The sequence below is a fragment of the Leucoraja erinacea genome, chromosome 4, assembly GCF_028641065.1.
Source record: "Leucoraja erinacea ecotype New England chromosome 4, Leri_hhj_1, whole genome shotgun sequence".
Taxonomy (NCBI): domain Eukaryota; kingdom Metazoa; phylum Chordata; class Chondrichthyes; order Rajiformes; family Rajidae; genus Leucoraja; species Leucoraja erinaceus.
The window spans coordinates 39,824,308-39,847,008 of NC_073380.1; the positions used below are offsets into that span (position 1 = coordinate 39,824,308).

Consider the following 22,701-nt stretch of genomic DNA (forward strand, 5'->3'; position numbering starts at 1 on the left):
GTGAAGGAAGCGATCTGTGTGTGTGTTCCACTCTGACAGTCGCCGTTCTAGTTGCCGGTTTTTCAGGCGACTGCCAGCAACTTGACTAGGCTGAAAAATCGCCTAAGTGGGACAGGCCCAATAGATATGAATTCTCTGGTTCAGGCTGAGCTGTAATTGAGGAAAAGGAACAACCTAGGTAACAAATGCAACAATTTTTATCTGCTGGGAACGGTTGGATTGTTTACAGTGACATTCACGTGTTTGGCACATGGTAGGTATGGAGGATAAAGTGTATTATTTTTTCTTACACTGATATAGCAAGTAGAGCTACCAACGTAGAGCTTCAGCATCGCAGGTTCAATCCTGAAGTCTGGTGCTGTCTATGGAGTTTATATGCTAGGTGGTTGTCTTTCCACACTACAAAGATGGGTTAATTAGAATATAATTTATAATTGCAATAGGTGAGTGTCAAAATTTGATGAGAGTGTGAAAAGAAGAAAAAATTAATATTTAAAATTAAAATAAATAAGTGCTTAATTACCAGCTTAGACAGAATGGGCCAAAAAGCTGTTGCTGTGCTCTTTGCCTCTGCAACCAATTGCATAATGTGAAAATTGGTTTGTAAATTACATTCTGGAATAATTAGCTACACATTATCTGGGTATGTGACTCTGGGTCCAGTGGACAGAAAAAGATAATTAGCATTTTAAGTCAATGACTATAGCAAAACAAAACTAGAAACTGAGATGTGTCAAATCGTCACTTAATGCTTGTCACAGATCGTTCCTTTTTCTACCCATTTAAAATTTGACACTTTGATAAATTTTAATTCTGATTAAATCTCAGTGACCTGAAGCATTAACTGCTGTGAACAAATGGACAACTATTTGACCTGCTGTCTATAACTGAGCACTTTGTTTTTATTTGTAATTCTTGTATTATGCAGTAATTATGAAACAAACTTTACACAGATAGATGGCTTGATCAGTTTAATCTAGTGCCTTTTCCAGCAGTGCTAATTACTGCCAACAAATATTCCCCTCCTGCTGCTTAAACTTGACCATTACGATTGTGAAACACTTATTTGTGCAGAATCTAATCCAAATAAAGCAATATCTAAAAACACCGAAGAGAATAGTGCAGTGCATAATAGTAATTCATTTTTACAGCCAATTATGGTTATTGTTCCAGCAAACCAGATTTAGCAGTAAGATGCTGCAGATGTTCTACCAATCGGTGGTAGCCAGTGACATCTTTTTCGCTGCTGTCTGATGGGCAGCAGGATGAAGGCCGCGGATGCTAATAGAATTAACGCACTCATCAGGAAGGCTCCCTCCCTCCTTGGGGCGGAATTGGATTCATGGGAGTTGGGCTTGGAGGGGAATTGCAAAGCATGACACACTGGTCAACCTGAGGAGTACCTTCAGCAACAAACTAGTTCCACCAAGAATGCCACAGGAGATCCTTCCCTGTGGCTATCAAACTGTACAACTCCTCCCCCTTCTGTCATGGGGTAGACTGACACTGAGACTTCCCCACCCCACCCCCTCCACAATCCTTGCATATCTCTAATCCTTTCCACTCGTCACATTAATTTCATGTTTCATGTATTTTGTGTCTTTATGACTGTCAGCAGATCAATTTGCCTCCTGGGATAAATACAGTTCTATAGTATCCTATTGAAATTCCATCGCAGAGGTTGTTTCTGCTTGTCCATGTCCCACCAAATTAATTTCCACATACCTTGATTTCCCCCCCCACGTCCAATCCCTCCCTACCTACGTCCAAGACACTTCACTTGCTCTTCCACTCTTCAATGACTTTCGTTTTCCAGGCCCCCACTCCGTCATTTTTACCATGGATGTCCAGTCACTCTACAATTCCATCCCACACCAGGAAGGTCTTAAAGCCCTCTGTTTCTTCCTCGACCGCAGAACCAGCCAATTTCTGTCTACTAATACTCTCCTGCCTAGCAGTGCTGGTACTTACCTTCAACAACTTCTCCTTCAACTCGTCCCATAGTAGGTAGTAGGCCCCCCTCAGTCATGACTGACCATGGGTGATAAAACCTAGTTTGCAGGTGATGTGTGGTCGGATGCAAGCCTGGGCAATGACATATGAAGCACGTCCCCCCCTCTCCATGTCGCGGATCGATCTAAAGGAACAGCAGGGCTGTTACAGTTTGGCACCAGCGCCGTCGCAGGAGCTGCCAGAGCGAGGTTGTAGACAACGACAAACTGCCTTAGGAGTTCCAACTCCGGTTTTTCTTGAGGTTTACTCCAGGAGCCTTTTCCATGACTGGATATGGCCACAAGGCAGTGGAGGTTTTAAATCAGTTTTCCCTCTCCTAGATGGACTGCCTTCCCAGGCTGATGAGCCCCCTCTGCTCGAGACTCATGGTGGCCGGAGCATCTACCTACCCGTGCAGGTCTATAGCACCTGCCCACTGCCCACATCTCCTCCCACTTCCTCCAAATCCAAGGCGTAGCTATAGGCACTAACATGGGTCCCAGCTATGCTTGCCTCTTCGTTGGGTACGTCGAACAATTACTGTTCGAGGCATACACTGGCACTATGCCCGAATGCCACCGCTACGTTGACGACTGCATTGGTGCTACCTCCTGCACCCATGCAGAACTCTCTGACTTCATCTTCACGATTAATTTCTATCCTGCACTCAAATTCACTTGGACCACCTCCGACATCTCCCTACCGTTTTTGGATCTCACCGTCCCCATCATAGGAGACAGTCTATTGACCAACATCTATTGCAAACCTGACTCCCATAGCTGTCTAGACTACACTTCTTCCCACCCTGCTTCTTGTAAAGAATCTATCCCTTATTCCCAATTCCTCTGCCTACGCTGCATCTACGCCCAGGATGAGGTTTTCCGTACTAGGTCATCAGCGACTTCCTAATTCTTTAGAAGCAGGTTCGCCGATCGTTTTGCTGAACACCTCCACTCAGTCCGCCTTACCTACCTGATCTCGCGGTTGCTCAGCACTTTAACTCCCCCTCCCATTCCCAATCTGACCTTTCTGTCCTGGGCCTCCTCCATTGGAAGAGTGAGGCCCAGTGCAAATTGGAGGAACAGCACCTCATATTTCACTTGGGGAGCCTACACCCCAGCGGTATGAACATTGACTTCTCTAACTTCAAATAGCCCTTGCTTTCTCTCTCTCTCTCTCCTTCCCTCCCCCTTCCAAGTTCTCCCACTAGTCTTACTGTCTCCAACTACATTCTATCTCTGTCCCGCCTACTCCCCTGACATTAGTCTAAAGAAGGGTCTCGACCCGAAACGTCACCCATTCCTTCTCTCCTGAGTTACTCCAGCATTTTGTGTTTACCTTTTGTTGTTGACATAATTTTTGTGCAAATTTTCTTGACCCTTTTGATGACATTTTCTTGAGTGTGAAGTGATTAATTCTGATTCTGTAATTAATTACAGGTGGTGCTGTTACGTGATGTTGCATGCAGATCAGAATGGTGAGAAGCTCCAGGCCTTGCTACGGCTTCTGACAGAACTGCAAGAGAGAGTGCGGATCGTTGAGGCACTTAGCACTGTGCCTCAAATGTACTGCCTAGCTGTTGTAGAAGTTGTAAGGCGGAAAATGTTCACTAAACATTACAGGGAGGTATGTTGACCAGTTCTTGATTTTGATCTCCAGATAACATTGTCAAGCATGTCCAGAGTTTACAAATAATGACATAATTTGTGTTTTTCTTTGAAAGTGGGCCAGTGCTCTTGTAAAAGAAGGAAAACAACTTTATGAAGCAGAGCGGGCTAAGAGGGAAACATTTGGAAAACTATTCAGTAAGTTTTCTTGTTATTACAAGCTTATGGGAAGAATTTGTACTCAAATTATCATAAAATAATAATGGTTTCTTATTTGACGTTTTTAATATAATTTTGAAATGTAATTCTGATGAGTTTGTTATACTGAATATACTGTTATACTGTTATACTGTTATACCATATTTCATATGGCGTTAATGTATTGCACTTGTTATTTGGCAAGCAACTCAACATTTCTCTGTTTTTCTACAATATTCTGCAGATAATTTAATTTATTCATTTTTACAACTGATCTTTTGTGCTTTGACATACATTTAGCTTTCAATCCAGCAAAGGATTGACTGATAACTCTATTTTGAGTGTCTCAGTTACATTTTTTCTCCCTGCTTCTGTAATCTGCTCCAGGTATACAAGATCTACTTCTAGTCTGCTTTCCTTCAGTGCCCCCTTGCTATATTTGCATAGGCTATAATTCTTTAAAACCTCCTCTTTGGATCATCTGGATCATTATTATGGTATCAATTTTTGTTTGATAATAATCTTGGGAAATGTCCTTGGGTATCTTCCTTTATTATCAACAGTATATAAAAGCAGGCTGTTATTAATGGGTATGCTGCAGGAGTAAAGAACGTTAGGGGGGGAGGTAGTTGAAATTGCAGATGAGATACTACACAGGCTTTTGCAGATAGAGCGTAATAGAGTAAGTTGGGTTTAGGAAGAGCATATTAGTTGTTTGAGGATTGAAGGGCGGATGTACCTGTGGAGATTACAACAGAGTTTAATGCACATACTAGTCAGCGATGTAAGTGGTCAGCTAATATCACCCATTCCTTCTCTCCAGAGATGCTGCCTAACCCGCTGAATTACTCCAGCTTTTTGTGTCTATATCTTTAGACTAAGTTTTACTGTTTTGGGAATGGTGTGACTTCACATTAGGAGTGTAGAATTTAAAATTAAATATAAGCAGTTTGTAATTTTTGCTGCTGTTTGCCCAGAGAAGATTCGGGCCATGAATGTGGAGACTGTTGACGGTGTCCCATCATTTTCTGCAAGTAGGTGAAACTACTATGTTTTCAGCGGACAAATCTCTCATTGCAACTTCCTTACCTAAGGAGACTCCAACCTCCTCTTGCACTGATCTTGCATGGTAACACATGATAGCTTGCATAAAACAAGAAAAACTTAAAATAGTTGGCTAAAGCATGCTTGTCAAAATTGTGGAAACCATTTTTTTTTTTTACTGTTCCCGTTTTGATTCTCATCAATGTTTACTTAGAAGGTCATGGAAGCAAAGGAATGAAATGAGTAGTGAACTGTTTCACCATGTATGAATTACAAAAGAGAAGATGCTATCGGTCTTAAATAATAAGTCCAGCGAGCCAGACATAGTAGTGATTAAGTTATTTGATGGAAATTTGAGGGATGGGATCTACCAGCATTTGAATCGGCAAGGACAGATTAAGAAAAGCAAGCACTGTTTTCTGCGTGGGAAATAATGTCTCTTAAATCTGATAGATTTGTTTTTAAAAAGTCGCCAAGACATTTGACATGGTCAAGTCAGTGAACATTGTCTATATGGACCTTAGCAAGGCCTTTGACATGGTCCAGCATGGTAGGCTGGTCTGAACAGTTAGATCACAAAGGATTAAGGGTGGACTACCCAACTGGATTCAAATTTGGCATGGTGAAAGGGGTCAGAGGGTGGCAGTGGAAGGATGTTATTCTGATTGGAGGCTTGTGATCAATGTGTGCCACGGCGATCTGTGATGGATCCACTGTTATTTGTCATCTATATTAACAAATTTGATGAGAATATAATTATTGTGGTTAATAAGTCTGCAGGTGACACATTGTTGATATAGTGAACAGTGAGGAAGGCTGTCCAAATTCACAAAAGGTTCTGGATCAACTGGGAAAGTGGGCCAAGTAGTGGTAGATAGAATTTATCTCTGATAAGATGGCATTTCACTCTGACAAGTGTAAGGAGTTCTGAAGTTAAACTGGGGAAGAACATGGACAGTAAATACTAGGGCCCTGTAGAGTGCTGTGAAGCGGGGACACCAAGGAGTACAGGTGTACCATTCCCTGTAAATGACAATACATAGAACAGGTGATGGAAAAAGGCAATTGGCACATTTGCTTTCATCAGTAAAGATATTGGGTACAGGTGTTGGGATGTCAGGTTACAGCTCTACAAGACATTGGTGAAATATTTGGGAAATGTGTGCTGTTTGAGTCGCCCTGCTATGAGGGATGTGATTAAACTGGTATGGATGCAAAAAAGATTCATCATGATGTTTCCAGGTTTTGAGGGCATGAAGTATAATGAGAATCAGGGTAGGCAGGGACATTTCCGAGGAGCAAAGAAGACTGAGGAGTCACCTTATAGAAGTGTATACAATTGTGAGAAGCACAGATAAGGTGAATAATCAGTGTTTTTCTTCTGGTAGTCCAAAACTAGAGGGGACCAGCTTAAGGTGGGAGAGAAGAAAATTAAGATACTAGAATAGTAATTTCTTCATACAGACGCTAGCCCATATCGGAACAAGCCACTAGAGGAAGCTGGAGAGATAATTACAAAGGTGACGACATTTAGACAGGAATACGAATACTAATTGGATAGGTACAGAGGGACATGTCAAACATTTTGCAAATAGATCAAGCTCGGTTATAAAACCTGGTCGGTATAGATAAGTCGAGTCAAGGGCCTGTTTCTGTGCTGTATGACTTGAACTTTATAACTAAATGTAACCATTATTTTATATTTTTCTTCAGCAGACTTTTTTAATTAGTTACTAAACAGATAACTATAATGCTTGATGAAACCATCTCAAAAGAAAAATATTGATTGCCTATTTCGTAGTCTGTTACATTTATACCAATCCATTGAATCTTGCATCAAGAGAGTCAAGAGTCAAGAGAGAGTCAAGAGTCAATTTAATTGTCATTTGGACCCCTGGAGGTCCAAACGAAATGCCGTTTCTGCAGCCATACATTACACACAAATAGACCCCAGACACAACATAATTACATTTTACATAAACATCCATCACGTAGCTGTGATGGAAGACCAAAAAAACTTATCTCTCCACTGCACTCTTCCCCCCCCCCCGATGTCAGAGTCAAAGTCAAAGCCCCCGGCTGGCGATGGCGATTGTCCCGCGGCCATTGAAGCCACGCCAGGTGGTGCGAGGTCGCACACCGGGTCTTGGTGTTGGAGCCCCCGGTGTGCGCTCGCAAAGTCCCGCGGCCATTCCAGCCGCGCGGGGCAGTGGTGTCAGGCCCCGCTCCAGGAGCTCTTCAACCCCGCAACACGGGCGGGAGAATTCGCCGTTGCAGGAGCCCCGAAAAGCGGTTTCCCTCCAGGGATCCGCGGGCTCCCGGTGCCGCCGTCCGCAGACCCGCAGTAGCAGCCTCCGCATCGGCAGCAGCAGCAGCAGCAGCGGCAGCAGCGGCAGCAGCAGCAGCAGCGCTCCTCCACCGCTCCACCCGCTCCGGTCTCGGCCAGCTCCGCGACGGCACGGTGAGTCGGCACTAGAGTCCCCGGCTTCTTCCTGTTGGAGGCCGCTCCTCGTTGCGGCCCCAACGACAACGGAAACCCGACGAGAAAAGGTCGGGTCTCCAGTGCAGGGAGAGATTTAAAAAGTTTCCCCCCCCCTCCCACCCCCCCACCCCCCCACACACACACCCCAACAAAAAATAACAAAAACTACATTAAAACACAGACAGAAAATAATAAAACGCGGACAGACTGCAGAGGCCGCTGCTGGCCAGAGCCGCGCCGCCCACCGCATCATTTGGCATGGATTTACTTTTTCACTATGTAATTGCTTTTCTCTAGGGTATTGGCACATCTTTAATTCTGACTTCTTGGGCATCTTATTTTTTTCATTGGTTCATGTTGATTGCGTCTTCAGCTACCAAGGCACCGATCTTTGATATTCCCTTCTTTAAACCTTTTTCAGTCCTCTTTTGCGGGGGCTCTTTAAAAAATATATTGTCATCTTCCAAGGTAGACAAAAATGCTGGAGAAACTCAGCGGGTGAGGCAGCGTCTATGGAGCGAAGGAATAGGTGACGTTTTGGGTCGAGACCCTTCTTCAGATTTTTTGTGGACTCTCCTAGTGGCAAGATGCTGTAAGGTTGCAAACTCGTTTGCTCCCTTAACTTTTAACTTCCATTTACCACTCTTTCAATGTTACTTGTGACTATTTGACTTCAAGACACAGTCTAACTTCTCATAAAGTGTTGACAACACTTTTACACGCCTTAATTGTCTGAAGGATGGAGACAAGAAGAAAAGGAGGCTCCCCAAGGAAGGAACAGGGGAAAGCCACAACTACAGTTGCAGCTTCTGATTCCAGTTTTATAGAAGCAATATCGAAAATGAACGATGAATTGAAAAATGAGCTGAAAAATGAAATGAAAGCAAGATTTGGCAGTTTCGAAAAAATGGTGAAAGGAGTTTCTACCAAATTGAAGGAAGTCCAAGGAAAATTGTCTTTGTTACAAGATGAACTTTGTGAACAAAAGGATGAAATTGATATCTTGCGAACCCTGGGCCGGGAGGGAGATTTGAAGATTGAAAAACTGGAACGGAGAATGAATTAAAACACTCAAGTACTTCAGCAATACACGTTTAAAAATATGGACCTAGAAAACAGAAGCTGTCGTTTGAATTTACGAATTGTTGGTTTGCCGGAAGATCAAGAAGGAGATATGTTATAAAATATGCTTCTAAAATGATAAAGGAAACTTTGAACCTTGAGCACAACGAAAACCTTCTGTTGTTGGACAACGCACACAGGATTGGGTAGAAATCCGGTAATAAACCGAGACACTTGATTATTCGGTTTCATTTTTTGCAAATGAAGGAGAATATTCTCCAGGCAGCAAAAAAGTTGGGCGTGGTTGAATATTAAGGATGCAAGTTTCGGTTTGTTCCTGATTATAGTTACGAGTTTTTGGAAATAAAGTCCTTTTATAATGCAATGTCTGATTTGTATAAGAGAAAGTTGCGCCCAGTTTTACTATATCCAGCGAGATTGCGTATTCGATTTCTCAACGGTAATACTCGATTTTTTTTTAACAATCCTCAAGACGCCTCCAACTTTTTGGAGAATTACGAGGAGCAAGGGGAGTAATTGATAGCTGATTAAGTTATAATTGGAGACTTACTGTTCCTATTTTGACAACATATCGTTTGGTAATGATTAAGAATTTAACTGGACGAGTTTTTTTTGTTTGTTTTAATATATATTAACTTTTAAGAATTTCTCTGTTAATTCGTGTTCGTGTTCCCCTGTTGTTAGACAAACTAAGAAAACGTAGTTCTTGTTTTTCATATCTTGACCTTCGATAATAATAAGTAGCATTTGCTCTTTAATTCCATGCCAGCCTGTATTTTTTTTTCTCTTTCAAAGAGATAACAACGAACGTGTTATGGCTAGGAGTGGGTAAATATCTATTTTTATGCCGAGCGCTGTTACTAGGAGAGATGGGGTCGGGGAAGGGATTAGGTAGCTTACTGACTGCCTATTGGTCAGTTGGGGCTTTTCAGGGATTGAAGGGGGGGGTCTTCCTCATTACGTGTTCTTCATTTGTGCATATTCTGAACTACAAAAATGTCTGAAATGTCGTCACTTCTGGCTCCGCCCTAGATTTTTCTTCTTCCAGTATCATGAACTATTAGGCTTCAAGAAATTAACCCATACATTCCACATGATTTTTACTAGCAATATGGATAAAGTTATTAACTTCCTTTCATGGAATGTGAATGGCTTGAATCATCCCATTAAGAGGAATTTAAAAAAAAAAAAAATCTTCACAGACTAAATGCTTAGATTATCTTTGTTCAGGAAATTCATGTAAGGCAAGATGACAAGTTACGATTCTTCAAGTTTTGGCGAGGACAGCAGTTTCATTCAAATTCACAGGCTAAGGTGAAAGGAGTCTCTATTTTTATTGACTCCTCAATTCCGTTTGTTCACCATGAAACAATTTCTGATCCATATGGCAGATTCTTGGCGATTACCGGTGTTCTTTATAAGCAAAAAGTCACTATGGTGAATGTTTACGCTCCAAATATTGATCGGCCTGAGTTTTTTAAACGGCTAATTGCATCCTTTCCTAATTTAAATGAACACTTTTTAATAATGGGTGAAGATTTCAATTGCTGTCTGAATCCCCTCGATTGACAGGTCTACATCTGATCATTTGCTTCCAAATAAATCAGCTAATTTTATTAATTCTTTTTTTACTTGACTCGGAAATGTTAGAAATTTTGATATTCTTACACCCAAATGACAAAGAATTTTCATTTCTCTCATGTATATCATAGTTATTCTAGGATCGACTATTTTATACTAGATTCTCGGCTAGTTCCATCGGTCACTGCATGTGAGTATGATGCAATTGCTATTTCTGATCACACACTATTGAAACTATCAATCAAACTACCAGATTCCAAGTTTAGTGCTAAACAATGGCGATTTAATGCTACTTTGCTTCAAGACTTAAACTTGATTAATTTTATGAAAGATCAGATTGCTTTTACTTCTTGACAAACTCTACTGAAGAGATATCCAATGGTGTAGTCTGGGATGCTTTTAAGGCATATATTTGTGGACAAATTATTTAATGCTCCGCGGGATTAAAAAAACAAACACAAAAAAAAAACGCACACTGGCTGAAGAGATTAAAGAAATTGATAAAAAATATTCAAAAATTCCTAGTTTAGAGCACTATAAGAATAGAGTTGAACTTCAATTGAGATATGATTTGTTATTAGTATCACCGATTGAGAACCAGTTACTTAAAACCCAAAGTCAATTTTATATACATGGCAAAAAATCTGGTAAATTACTCGCTAATCAATTGAAAGCAGTGTCGGCCAAGCGTCAGATTACTAAAGTGAGTAAATGGGATGGTACAGTAACTGTAGACCATGACAAAATTAATAAATCCTTTCAGGAATTTTATACCTCCCTATACCAATCAGATTTTCCTACTGCTTCCAATATAATGCATGAGTTTTAAAAGAAATTGAACTTACCAAATTTACCATATAATGAGTCTCTGTTGTTAGATGAACCCATCACGGAAGAAGAAATACAGAAAGCAATTTTTTCAATGAATTCTGGTAAAGCTCCCGGTTTAGATGGGTTTATAGTAGAATTTTTAAAGCATTTTTCAAATTTATCGTCTCCATGGCTATGCAAGGTATTTAAAGAAGCCTTTTTTAAGGAATAGATTACCACAATCTTTTTATGAAGCTTCTATTTCTTTAATTCTTAAAAAAGATAAAGACCCTACTGAAGTGACATCATATAGACCTATATCAATGTTAAATGTAGATTTCAAAATTCTTCCCAAAATATTAGCTATTAGATTGGAAAAGGTTTTACCGCAAATTATCTCTGAAGATCAGATGGGTTTTATTCAAAAATCGTTACTCATACTTTAACGTTAGGAGATTAATGAATATTGTATATACAGCTTCTAATAAAATCCCAGAATGTTTCATCTCACTCGATGCCGAGAAGGCGTTTGATAGAGTAGCATGGGAATACTTATTCCATACACTTGAAAAATTTAAGATTGGTCCAAAATTTATCTCTTGGATCAAGCTGATATATCGTATACCTCAGGCTTCTGTATTTGCTAATAATCAGAGATCCCCTTTTTTCAGGCTCTTTCAAGGTACTAGACGGGGCTGTCCCTTAAGTCCTTTACTATTTGATATGGCTTTGGAACCTTTAGCCACCGCTATTAGGGAATCCCCTAATATTTTTGGTATTGTCCGCGGGAATAAGATACATAAGCTATCTCTTTATGCAGCTGATCTGTTATTATTTATTTCTAACCCTGAGAAATCTATTCTGGCAATAGTAGCATTACTTAATCAATTTAGTAGTTTTTCTGGTTATAAACTAAATCTTAGTAAGAGTGAGTTTTTTCCATTAAATCTTGTTTTGAATTATGGACAGTTTCCATTTAGATTGACTACCGAAAGTTTTACTTATTTAGGTATTAAGATCACCAAGAAACACAAGGATTTATTTAAAGCTAATTTTATGCCTTTAATTGAAAAAATATTGATCACATCAGTTTACTAAATGGTCACCAATGTCCTTATCCTTAATTGGCCGAATCAATGCTATTTAAAATATTCGAGGGGAAATTTAAAATTCGAAGGGAAAAAAATTTGTTCGGCACGGACTTGTAGGGCCGAGATGGCCTGTTTCCGTGCTGTAATTGTTATATGGTTATATGGTTAAAATGTTCATTTTACCTAAATTTCTGTATTTATTTCAGACGATACCAATTTTTATTGCCAAATCTTTCTTCGATATTATTGACTCCATTCTTCATATATATGGCAGAATAAAAATCCCAGACTAGGTTAAAATTACTTACAGAAATCAAAAAAATATGGTGGTTTGGCATTGCCGAACCTTAGACTCTACTATTGCGCAGTCAATGTTCGTTATTTAACATTTTGGACAAAAGATTTAGAAGATACCAAATGCCCAGGATGGATAAACCTAGAACGTGATTCCTTACAAGGGTTATCATTGGCTTCTATTCTAGGGGCCTCGTTACCTTTTACAATTACGAGATTGAATAAATATACGACTAACCCAATAATAAGACATACATTCCGAATATGGTTTCAATTTCGTAAGTTTTTTGGACTAAATGATTTTATCTTATCGAGTCCTATTTTATCCAATTTTCTCTTCCAACCAACTAGTACTGATCAAGTCTTTTTGTTATGGAAGGGGAAGGGATTAGTAGCTTTTCGTGATTTGTTTTTTGGAGGGTTGTTTTATGTCTTTCGAACAACTCTCGAATAAATATAACTTGCCTAATTCACACTTTTTTAGATATTTACAAATTAGACATTTTTTTAAGGCTACTCTACCCCTTTTTCCGCTACCACATCAATCCAAAATTTTGGACAACATTTAACAGTTGAACCCTTATCAGAAAGGATTAATAACGACTATTTATGAGTTGATTTTGAAATTACAAATAGATACATTTGATGAAATTAAGAATGGCTGGGAAAGAGAACTCCAAATGTCTTTATCTATAGAGAAATGGGAGAGGATTGTTCAATTAGTTAATACCTCTTCAATGTGTGCAAGACACGCTTTGATACAATTCAAGGTGGTTCACAAAGCTCGTATATCTAAAGATAAGTTAGCTTGTTTTTATGGTCGTATAAATCCTACCAGTGACAGATGTAACTCTGAAGTGGCCTCACTGACCCATATGTTTTGGTCCTGCCCTCTTTTGGAAAAATATTGGAAATAAAATGTTGATACTATTTCTGTAGTCTTGGGTATAGATTTACAACCTCATCATATTACTGCAATTGTTGGGCTACAAATGTCAGATTCTATTCATTTGGGTTTTCTGAAACTATATCAAGTTTAAATTTAGAAAAAAAAAATCAGGAGTGACATTGTTGAACCCTTCATTAAATTTGATAAGACTTGGGGAAAATGTATTGAACACTCATACAACATAAATTGCTCCCTCTTTAACCGTTATAAAAATTATTTTACCTCTATAGGGTGGAACGGACTTGACGACAAAGACTTAAATTGTTGAAATTCTCAGTTCAGATTTTGTTTGGCTTTGTTTTTTTTTTAATTTATTTTATTTTTATTCTTTCACTTTTTGTCTTTTTATCTTTTTTTTTTTTACATTTATAAGTTTCCTTTTAAAGATTTAACTATATTTATATAGAGACCAGGAGGTCTATATTCATTGTGTATTTTGACACTGGTCTCATATTAGGTTATACCTGCTATTAATGTAATTCTGATCCCTATGTATCAACACCATTATTATGCTTATCATTTTTCATTTTGCTCTTTTATGTTTTATTTGTTTTTTTTGGGAAAAAAAAACAATAAAAAGATTTTAAAAGAAAGAAAGATTTTTCAGTCTCGACCCGAAACGTCACCTATTCCTTCGCTCCATTGATGCTGCCTCATCCGCTGAGTTTCTCCAGCATTTTTGTCTACCTTCGATTTTTCCAGCATCTGCAGTTCTTTCTTAAACAACATCGTCTCAAGTCTGAAGAAGGGTTTTGGCCCGAAACGTTGCCTATTTCCTTCGCTCCATAGATGCTGCTGCACCCGCTGAGTTTCTCCAGCATTTTTGTGTACCTTCATCTTCTAAAATGTCCTTAATTTCAATATTAAACATTTTGTTCAACAAATGCTTGTGAAGCACATGGATTCACAAAATACACTATAGTAGACAACTTGATCTACATTTTTTTCCCCTAAAGTGTCATGTGCTGCCTTGAAGCGTTATTGTGTAATTTATATTTATACAAAGCTTTGTTTCCACAGGAAGATCATTTCTTAGAAATCGCTTGTTTAAGGGACTTGACTCATGGCCACCATCATCGTTTTGTGTATGTATACATTTTTGTTTAAATAATTATAATATCACTTTTACTAAAATATTCTTGCGGTAGAATTTAAATGATTTAGATTTTTATATTTTAATGTAAATTTCAGATTTAAGGTTATAATTTAAGGGCGTGGTAACAGGGCTCTAAATTCGAGGTTACCCGGGTGCCAATGGCAACCTAAAGTGCCGCCGGGCAACTTAAATGCCATGTCATTTTGTCCGGCTTGGCAAGCAACCGGGACACCTTTAATTCGTTTAACTCATGTAATTCGTTTAACTTGTTTAATTCTGAGCGCTCTCTCTCTCTCTCTCTCTCTCTGTCTCTGTCTCTGTCTCTGTCTCTCTCTCTCTCTCTCTCTCTCTGTCTCTCTGTCTCTCTGTCTCTCTGTCTCTCTCTCTGTCTCTGTCTCTCTCTGTCTCTCTGTCTCTCTGTCTCTCTCTCTCTCTCTCTCTCTGTCTCTGTCTCTGTCTCTGTCTCTGTCTCTGTCTCTGTCTCTGTCTCTCTCTCTGTCTCTCTCTCTGTCTCTGTCTCTGTCTCTCTCTCTGTCTCTCTGTCTCTCTCGCTCTTTCCCCCCCACCCCCCCCCTCTCGCCCACGCTCTCGGCCCTCCGCTCCCCGCCAGCTCCCCATCCGGGGGGGGGGGGGGGGGGGGGGGGCACAGTAAGAAGAAAGGAAGAGGCGGAGACAGTGGGCTGAGGGAGAGCTGGGAAGGGGAGGAGAAAGTAGGGACAATTGAAACTAGAGGTCAATGTTCACACCGCTGGGGTGTAAATGGCCCAAGCGAAATATGAGGTGCTCCTTCTCCAATTTACGGTGGGCCTCACTCTGGCTATGGAGGAGGCCCAGGACAGAAAGGTCAGATTCGGAATGGGAGGGGGAGTTGAAGTGCTGAGCCACTGGGAGATCAGGTTGGTTATTGCGAACTGAGCGGAGGTGTTGGGCGAAGCGATTGCCAAGCCTACGCTTGGTCTCACTGATGTAGAGCAGCAGATGCAATAGATGAGGTTGGAGGAGGTGCAGGCGAACCTCTGCCGCACCTGGAAAGACTGCTTGGGTCCTTGAATGGAGTCAAGGGGGGAGGTAAAACGACAAGTGTAGCATTTCCTGCAGTTGCAAGGGAAAGTGCCAGGAGAGGGAGTGGTTTGGGTGGAAAGGAACTAATTGACCAGGGAGTTACGGAGGGAGCGGTCTCTGCGGAAAGCCGACGGGGGAAGAGATGGGAATATGTGCCGAGTGGTGGGATCCCGTTGGTAGACAAAGCTGGAGAAAATCAGCGGGTGAGGCAGCATCTATGGGGCGAAGGAGTAGGCGACATTTCGGGTCAAGACCCTTCTTCGGACTGACGTCAGGGGTGGGGGGGGGGCAGCAAAAAGAAAGGAAGAGGCCGATATAGTAGGAAGCTGGGAATGAGAAGGGAAGGACGGAGAAAGCAAGGACTACATAAAATTGGAGAAGCCAATGTTCCTCCAATCTCACTCTGGCCATGGAGGAGCCCCAGGACAGAAAGATCGGACTCGAAATGGGAGGGGGAGTTGAAGTGCTGAGCCACCAGGAGATCAGGTTGGTTTTTCCAAACTGAGTGGAGGTGTGTGAAGCGATCGCCAAGCCTGCACTTGGTCTCACCGAGGCTGATCATATGCTGAATAATCCAAACAGATTTTTGTTTGGAAGTGGAAAGAAATAATAGAAGTTGCATTCATTGCAACGTGTAAAAAGAGATGAGATACTGTATTGTAATTTTGCTGCATGTCATTGTGGTATATATCATGTCTTGATTGGTGAATATGTTTCGTTTGTGACGTTATTTGAAGCAGAAATAATATGTAAATGCTTCATTGACCATAATTCCGACTAATAACTACACACTTCGTCCGAGCACATTATCGCACATGTCATGCAAGCCATGACCTCCTAAACTGTCATTTTGCAACCTAAAAAGCTGCCTATGTTGCCCGGCTGGCAACAGAGAAAAAAAGTTAAGTGGGAGCCCTGGTTGCTAAAGTTTTTATTTTTATTTTTTTCTTCTTTTTTTTTCCTTGACTGCTTAACTTGCAATAAAAGCTTTTCAATTATGTATGTTTGGATATACATGCTGGAATAAATAATCAGAGCATTTTGTAAGTCAATGGACAGTGAGCTAATCAATAATTTGATCATCAAGAGTTAAGAGGCAGTTGCTTCATTTATCATGGAATCTGTGAATACTATTATCTGTTTTCTTCCTGTAAATTAAATATCACACTGAATTCTCAGCGCTGGTATCTTGCAGAAGTGCTAACTATACCAAGAATAGGCCGTTGGTCTATGTTTTTCCTAAACTACTGTTGCTAAAGTTACTAATTTCTACTTTATTAATTTATTGTGAAATTGAACATTTTATTATGGTGCTAATAACAGTTCATTCTGCTGGCATTAGTTTTAATTCCCAAATCCTTCTTTGTGCTGTGAGAATATGGCACTTAATTCACCATGACACCATTTTCCCTAAGAAAGGAAGAAGAGTTTTCCATTTGCAGTTTGTGTGAGACCCAGTCTCCAGTTATAAACACATAGAAAATGGGTGCAGGAGGAAGCCATTTGGCCCTTCAAGCTAGCACCGCCATTCATTGTGATCATTGGCTGATCTTCCACAATCAGTAACCCGTGCCTGCCTTCTCCCCATTTCCCTTGATTCTGCTAGCCACGAGCTCTATCTAACTCTCTTTTAAATTCATCCAGTGAATTGGCCTCTACTGCCTTCTGTGGCAGAGAATTCCACAAATTCACAGCTCTCTGGGTGAAAATGTTTTATCTCATCCAAGTTTTAATTAAGTTTTTTCCTGCATCGTCTAGTCCTTTTATAATTTTATATGTTTCTATGAGATCCCCTCATCCTAAATTCAAGTGAATACAACCCCAGTATTTCCAATCTTTCCTCATATGACAGTCCCGCCATCCCGGTGATTAACCTAGTGAACCAATGCTGCACTGCCTCAATAGCAAGGATGTCCTTCCTCAAATTAAGAGACCAAAACTCCACACAATAGTCCAAATGTGGTCTCACCAGGGCCCTGTACAACTGCAGAAGGACCTATACTCGAATCCTCCCGTTATTAAGGCCAACATGCTATGAGCTTTCGTCACTGTCTGCTGTACTTGTATGTTTACTTTCAGTGATTGGTGTACAAGGACACCCATGTCTCGTTGCACTTCCCTTTTTCCTAATCTGACACCATTGAGATAATAATCTGACTCCTTGTTCTTGCCTCCAAAGTGGATAACTTCACATGTATCTACATTATACGGCATCTGCCATGCATCTGCCCACTCACTCAACCTGTCCAAGTTACCGTGCAACCTCCTGGCATCCTCTTTGCAATTCACACTGCCACCCAGCTTTGTGTCATCTGCAAATCTGCTAGTGTTACCTTTAATTCCATCATCTAAATCATATCTATTGTAAATAGGTGCGGCCCCAGCACCGAGCCTTGTGACACTCCACTCGCCATTGCCTGCCATTCTTACAAGGACCCGTTTATTCCTACTCTTTGTTTCCTATCTGCCAACCAATTCTCTATCCATGTCAATACCCTAATCCCAATACCATGTGCTGTAATTTTTGCCCACTAATCTTGTGAACTAATATCATTATTAATGGTCAGTTCTTTGTTAGCAAGGTGGGTGTCAACAATTATTAAAAAGCCAAAATATGAGACTAACTTGTCAGTAGGAGTCCATCTAACCAGTCTCCAACTGTCACTATTTGGACTATAGCTCTGCTTCTGTCTTTGTCAGATACTAGAAATTTCAGGTTATGATATTAACCTGCTCAAAAGTGTGATTTATATATGTTTTAAATAATAATTTTGTGATTTCATTAAGATGCTCCATTTTGTTTCCAATTACACAACTGCATATTTGAGAAACCATTGCATTAGCCCTTGATTTATTAACTCTGACAACAACATTAAATTATTAATTTAAATTATTGACTTTATTTGTTGCAGACGCACAAGCCTCGGAAGTTTGACTTTGAACTTCCTGATGTATCGTTAGCTGATTTACAGTTTTTGCAGTCCTGTTGTCCTTCAGAAGTTCAGCCATTTCTCAGGTAACCAGCAGCAAAGCAGTCCGCATCTGAAGACCTTTGTGTAAAACTTTTTAAAAGAGCATTATATAAGTATGAATGCTTTCTTGATTAGATGCAATTTTATACTTCTATACGGTTTGAGGAACTTGATTGAGTTGAAATTACCTTTATAATTTTCCAAAAATGCAAATTTTCTTTTATTAAACTTTGTTTTGTAACTGATGATATTGAAGAATGTGATCAATCTAGGCTCAACTGAAACATGACCTTTTAGTCTGTGGCAAAAAAAAAATCTCCAAACTTACCTGCTGAATATGTCCGGTATTACCTGCTGTATATGTCAGAATCGATGTATCCTGAACCATAGGTACATTAAAAAATATATTATGTTCTGTAGGCTGAATATATATTTTGTGCGTGCATGTCACTATTTTTAAAGAATACTCGAACAAGTGCAGACCCGTTGGGTCTGCTCCCCCAATGTTGTGATCCCCCAACCCAATATTCCACCATGCACCCGTCTCCTCCAACGGAACTGAACCCATTCCCAAATGTAAGATTCCAGCACTCCCCTGCCTCCCTCAGCAGTGGATTTAAAACAAAATTCCAAGTTCACCTCCCCTGCCTGTTGCAAGTTCCAATTGCAATGCCAATTGGCCCTCCCCCTCCTGTTAAAACACTTGCTGTGATATCCCATTGAGGTGAAAAATTCAGAGTGTTCCTGTCTTGCAACTTTGTTTTGAAGTGTGTTGGAAGCTGATAGGAAGGAGCAGCGAATCAAAAGGCAGAAAGGCAGCCGGACGCCAGGCGGCAGGCGGCAACCACACAGTTTTAATATATAATAGATATTGGTAGTGATTTCTCTAGTGGGGCAAAAGGTTGTGTATTTGAGCACCATTGTGATATCTGAACTCACAATTCTGACCATTTCCAGTCCAGTATTAAGGAAGTAATGCCATGTTTTTAAATATTCCTGAGGGAGAGGAAATTATATTTTGCCTGCTTTACAATTCATGTAAATGCGGGTATTTGTGAAATTATTATATTTTGACTGCATCATAATTTTGAAGCATTTTAACTAGTGGTGAGAATTATGCCATAACTTTTTTTTCCCTCTATGCATTCATTTTTACAATTTACTTTTTTGTACAGTGTTTGAGCTATGCTCAATTTAATCGTAAATAATTTGGCATGAACATATTTAAAAAAAAATGTTTATTTTTTTTAAATCTTTCTCTTGCCAATCTCAAACCCTTAATTATGATAAATTACCTTCCTTTGCTGGATAAACCATTTTATTTTGTTCAAGAGGATTGGACGGTAGCTAATGTAACCCCACTTTTTAAAAAGGCAGGGAGAGAGAAAACGGGGAATTCCAGACCAGCTAGTCGGTAGTGGGGAAACTGCAAGAGTCAGTTATTAAAGATGGGATAGCAGCACATTTGGAAAGTGGTGAAATCATTGGACAAAGTCAGCATGGATTTATGAAAGGTAAATCATGTCTGACGAATCTTATAGAATTTTTCGAGGAGGTAACTAGTGGATAAGAGAGAACCAGTGGATGTGTTATTTCTGGACTTTCAGAAGGCTTTCGACAAGGTCCCACATAAGAGATTAGTATACAAACTTAAAGCACACGGTATTGGGGGTTCAGTATTGATGTGGATAGAGAATTGGCTGGCAGACAGGAAACAAAGGGTAGGAGTTATCGGGTCCTTTTCAGAATGGCAGGCAGTGACTAGTGGGGTACCGCAAGGCTCAGTGCTGGGACCCCAGCTATTTACAATATATATATTAATGATTTGGACGAGGGAATTGAATGCAACATCTCCAAGTTTGCGGATGACACAAAGCTGGGGGGCAGTGTTAGCTGTGAGGAGGATGCTAGGAGGCTGCAGGATGAATTGGATAGGCTGGGTGTGTGGGCAAATGCATGGCAGATGCAGTATAATGTGGATAAATGTGAGGTTATTCCACTTTGGTGGAAAAACAAGAAAGTAGACTATTACCTGAATGGTGGCCGATTAGGAAAAGGGGAGATGCAAAGAGACCTGGGTGTCATGGTACACCAGTCATTAAAAGTAGGCATGCAGGTGCAGCAGGCAGTGAAGAAGGTGAATGATATGTTAGCATTCATAGCAAAAGGATTTGAGTATAGGAGCAGGGAGGTTCTACTGCAGTTGTACAGGGTCTTGGTGAGACCACACCTGGAGTATTGCGTACAGTTTTGGTCTCCTAATCTGAGGAAGGATATTCTTGCCATAGAGGGAGTACAGAGAAGTTTCACCAGACTGATTCCTGGGATGTCAGGACTTTCATATGAAGAAAGACTGGATAGACTCGGCTTGTACTCGCTAGAATTTAGAAGATTAAGGGGGGATCTTATAGAAACTTAAAAAAATTCTTAAGGGGGTGGACAGGCTAGATGCAGAAAGATTGTTCCCGATGTTGGGGAAGTCCAGAACAAGGGATCGCAGTTTAAGGATAAAGGGGAAATGTTTTAGGACTGAGATGAGAAAAACATTTTTTACACAGAGTGGTGAATCTCTGGAATTCTCTGCCACAGAATGTAGTTGAGGCCAGTTCATTGGCTATATTTAAGAGGAAGTTAGATGTGACCCTTGTGGCTAAAGGAATCAGGGGGTATGGATAGAAAGCAGGTACAGGATACTGAGTTGGATGATCAGCCATGATCATATTGAATGGCGGTGCAGGCTCGAAGGGCCGAATGGCCTACTCCTGCACCTATTTTCTGTTTCTATTATTATATGTTTTTGCATTGGCTAACAACGTTGTTTCTTTTCAGGTACAGAAGTAGGGCACTCAGTAAGAATACTCAGAAATTGCTAACTGAAATTATAGATGACTGAGTGACCTCTCGAATAATTTTAGTAACACCAATGAAGGGCATACACTTTTGTATTTCTTTCGTAGGGCTGCTACTCATCCTATCATCAGTGATAGCATGAGTACTTTGCCAGTATTAAACCATAAGTCATAGGAGCAGAATTAGGCCATTCAGCCCATGGTGTACTCTGTGACATTCAAGATGTATATACACAATCTTTGTGAAATCTTTGGTGCAATAATAATATCAGATCAATGGAAAGCCATATTCAGCTCTGTTGGATACCTTTGTAAAATTATTTTTGTATGCGCAGATTGAACAGGTGAAAGAAATGCATAAATTGATTTCCTAATTTTTGTGCCATACACAAGAGTTCTCTCGTTTTTAATATCAGATTATTTAAATATAATTATAGATGCTAATATTCAAGGATACATTTTGCTCTTAGTGTATGCACCAAGTTCAGTCAAACTAGCACAGTAGATAACCTGGAACCTTCCTAAATATGAGGAGACATTTGTTCGAAAAGCAATGTAATCAGTATTCCATTAAATTTATAATTCTGAAAGGATGTATTTAAACTGGTGGTAAATACAGGTAATATTATCCACTGCATGCAAAAAATATAAAAGTGCTTAATGCTAAAAAATATAAGGTTTGGAATGGTACAGGAATGTATTTTATATATACATTTGATAAGCAATCTATATTTTCTTTATCCTTCACATATCAAAGGTAAATTAAGCCATAATGAAGTTGCGTTATATTTTTTGAAGACTTTCAGCCAGAACAAACCAACTTTCCATACATAGTCTACAATTATTCTGCAAAGTAATCGGCTGTTTGTGGTGTACACGAGTGTGATTTTAAAGCCAGGGCATTTGCTACATTTTTAGGGGAAAGCATGTGTCTTCAGTCCTTTACTGCTGATTGTTTGAATTAGTATAAGATGAATTACAAATTTGATGCATATGAGATGTATGCATTAAAGTAATATTTGACTATGACTATTCTTTGTAATTGGCTCCAATTTGGTCAGAAATTGTTTTTGAAACGCATCTCTATTAAATTTGTAGCTAATGCCACCCAAAAGCACAATAGAAGTAGATTTTGCACATCTAATTTCTTGCCATTCGGCATTCCAGTAAAACTTTGGTTTTCATATCCTTTCTGAAGTTACGTAATTTCTCCACATGAATTCACATTCTGAAGAATGCTATTACACTTGAAATGGAATCGTAGTACATTTGATGCAAAACTTGTTGAGCAAAGTAATTAAAAGAACAGAAAAAACATTTTGAAAATTGGAGCAATTCTAAATTGTAAATTAACATTCCTGGTATTGGCAATCTATTGAAATAAAATGTTAAAATTGACAATAAAAGAATTATCAGCTATTTGTGGAACTGATTGATGAGCGATTCATCCCAAGCGTGTTAGATGAAGTATTTTAACAATTACAAGAAATAGCCCTATTGAGGGATTCTTGCATTCGGAGGTTTATGCATCTTTTACACTTAAATTCAGACTATATATCCGATCTATTTCAATCACTGATCATTTAAAAAA

General features: G+C 39.7%; 1 protein-coding gene across 3 annotated transcripts in view; it reads left to right on the top strand.

Moving 5' to 3' along the window:
• rb1cc1 (RB1-inducible coiled-coil 1) overlaps nucleotides 1-22,701 on the top strand; it is a 168,494-nt gene that overhangs the window by 54,911 nt on the left and 90,882 nt on the right. For all 3 annotated transcript variants that reach the window (XM_055634081.1, XM_055634082.1, XM_055634083.1), the window contains exons 9-12: nucleotides 3,432-3,618; nucleotides 3,716-3,797; nucleotides 14,152-14,216; nucleotides 18,202-18,305. In XM_055634081.1, the coding sequence (XP_055490056.1) occupies nucleotides 3,432-3,618; nucleotides 3,716-3,797; nucleotides 14,152-14,216; nucleotides 18,202-18,305 (438 nt within the window). The remainder of the gene's footprint in view (nucleotides 1-3,431; nucleotides 3,619-3,715; nucleotides 3,798-14,151; nucleotides 14,217-18,201; nucleotides 18,306-22,701) is intronic.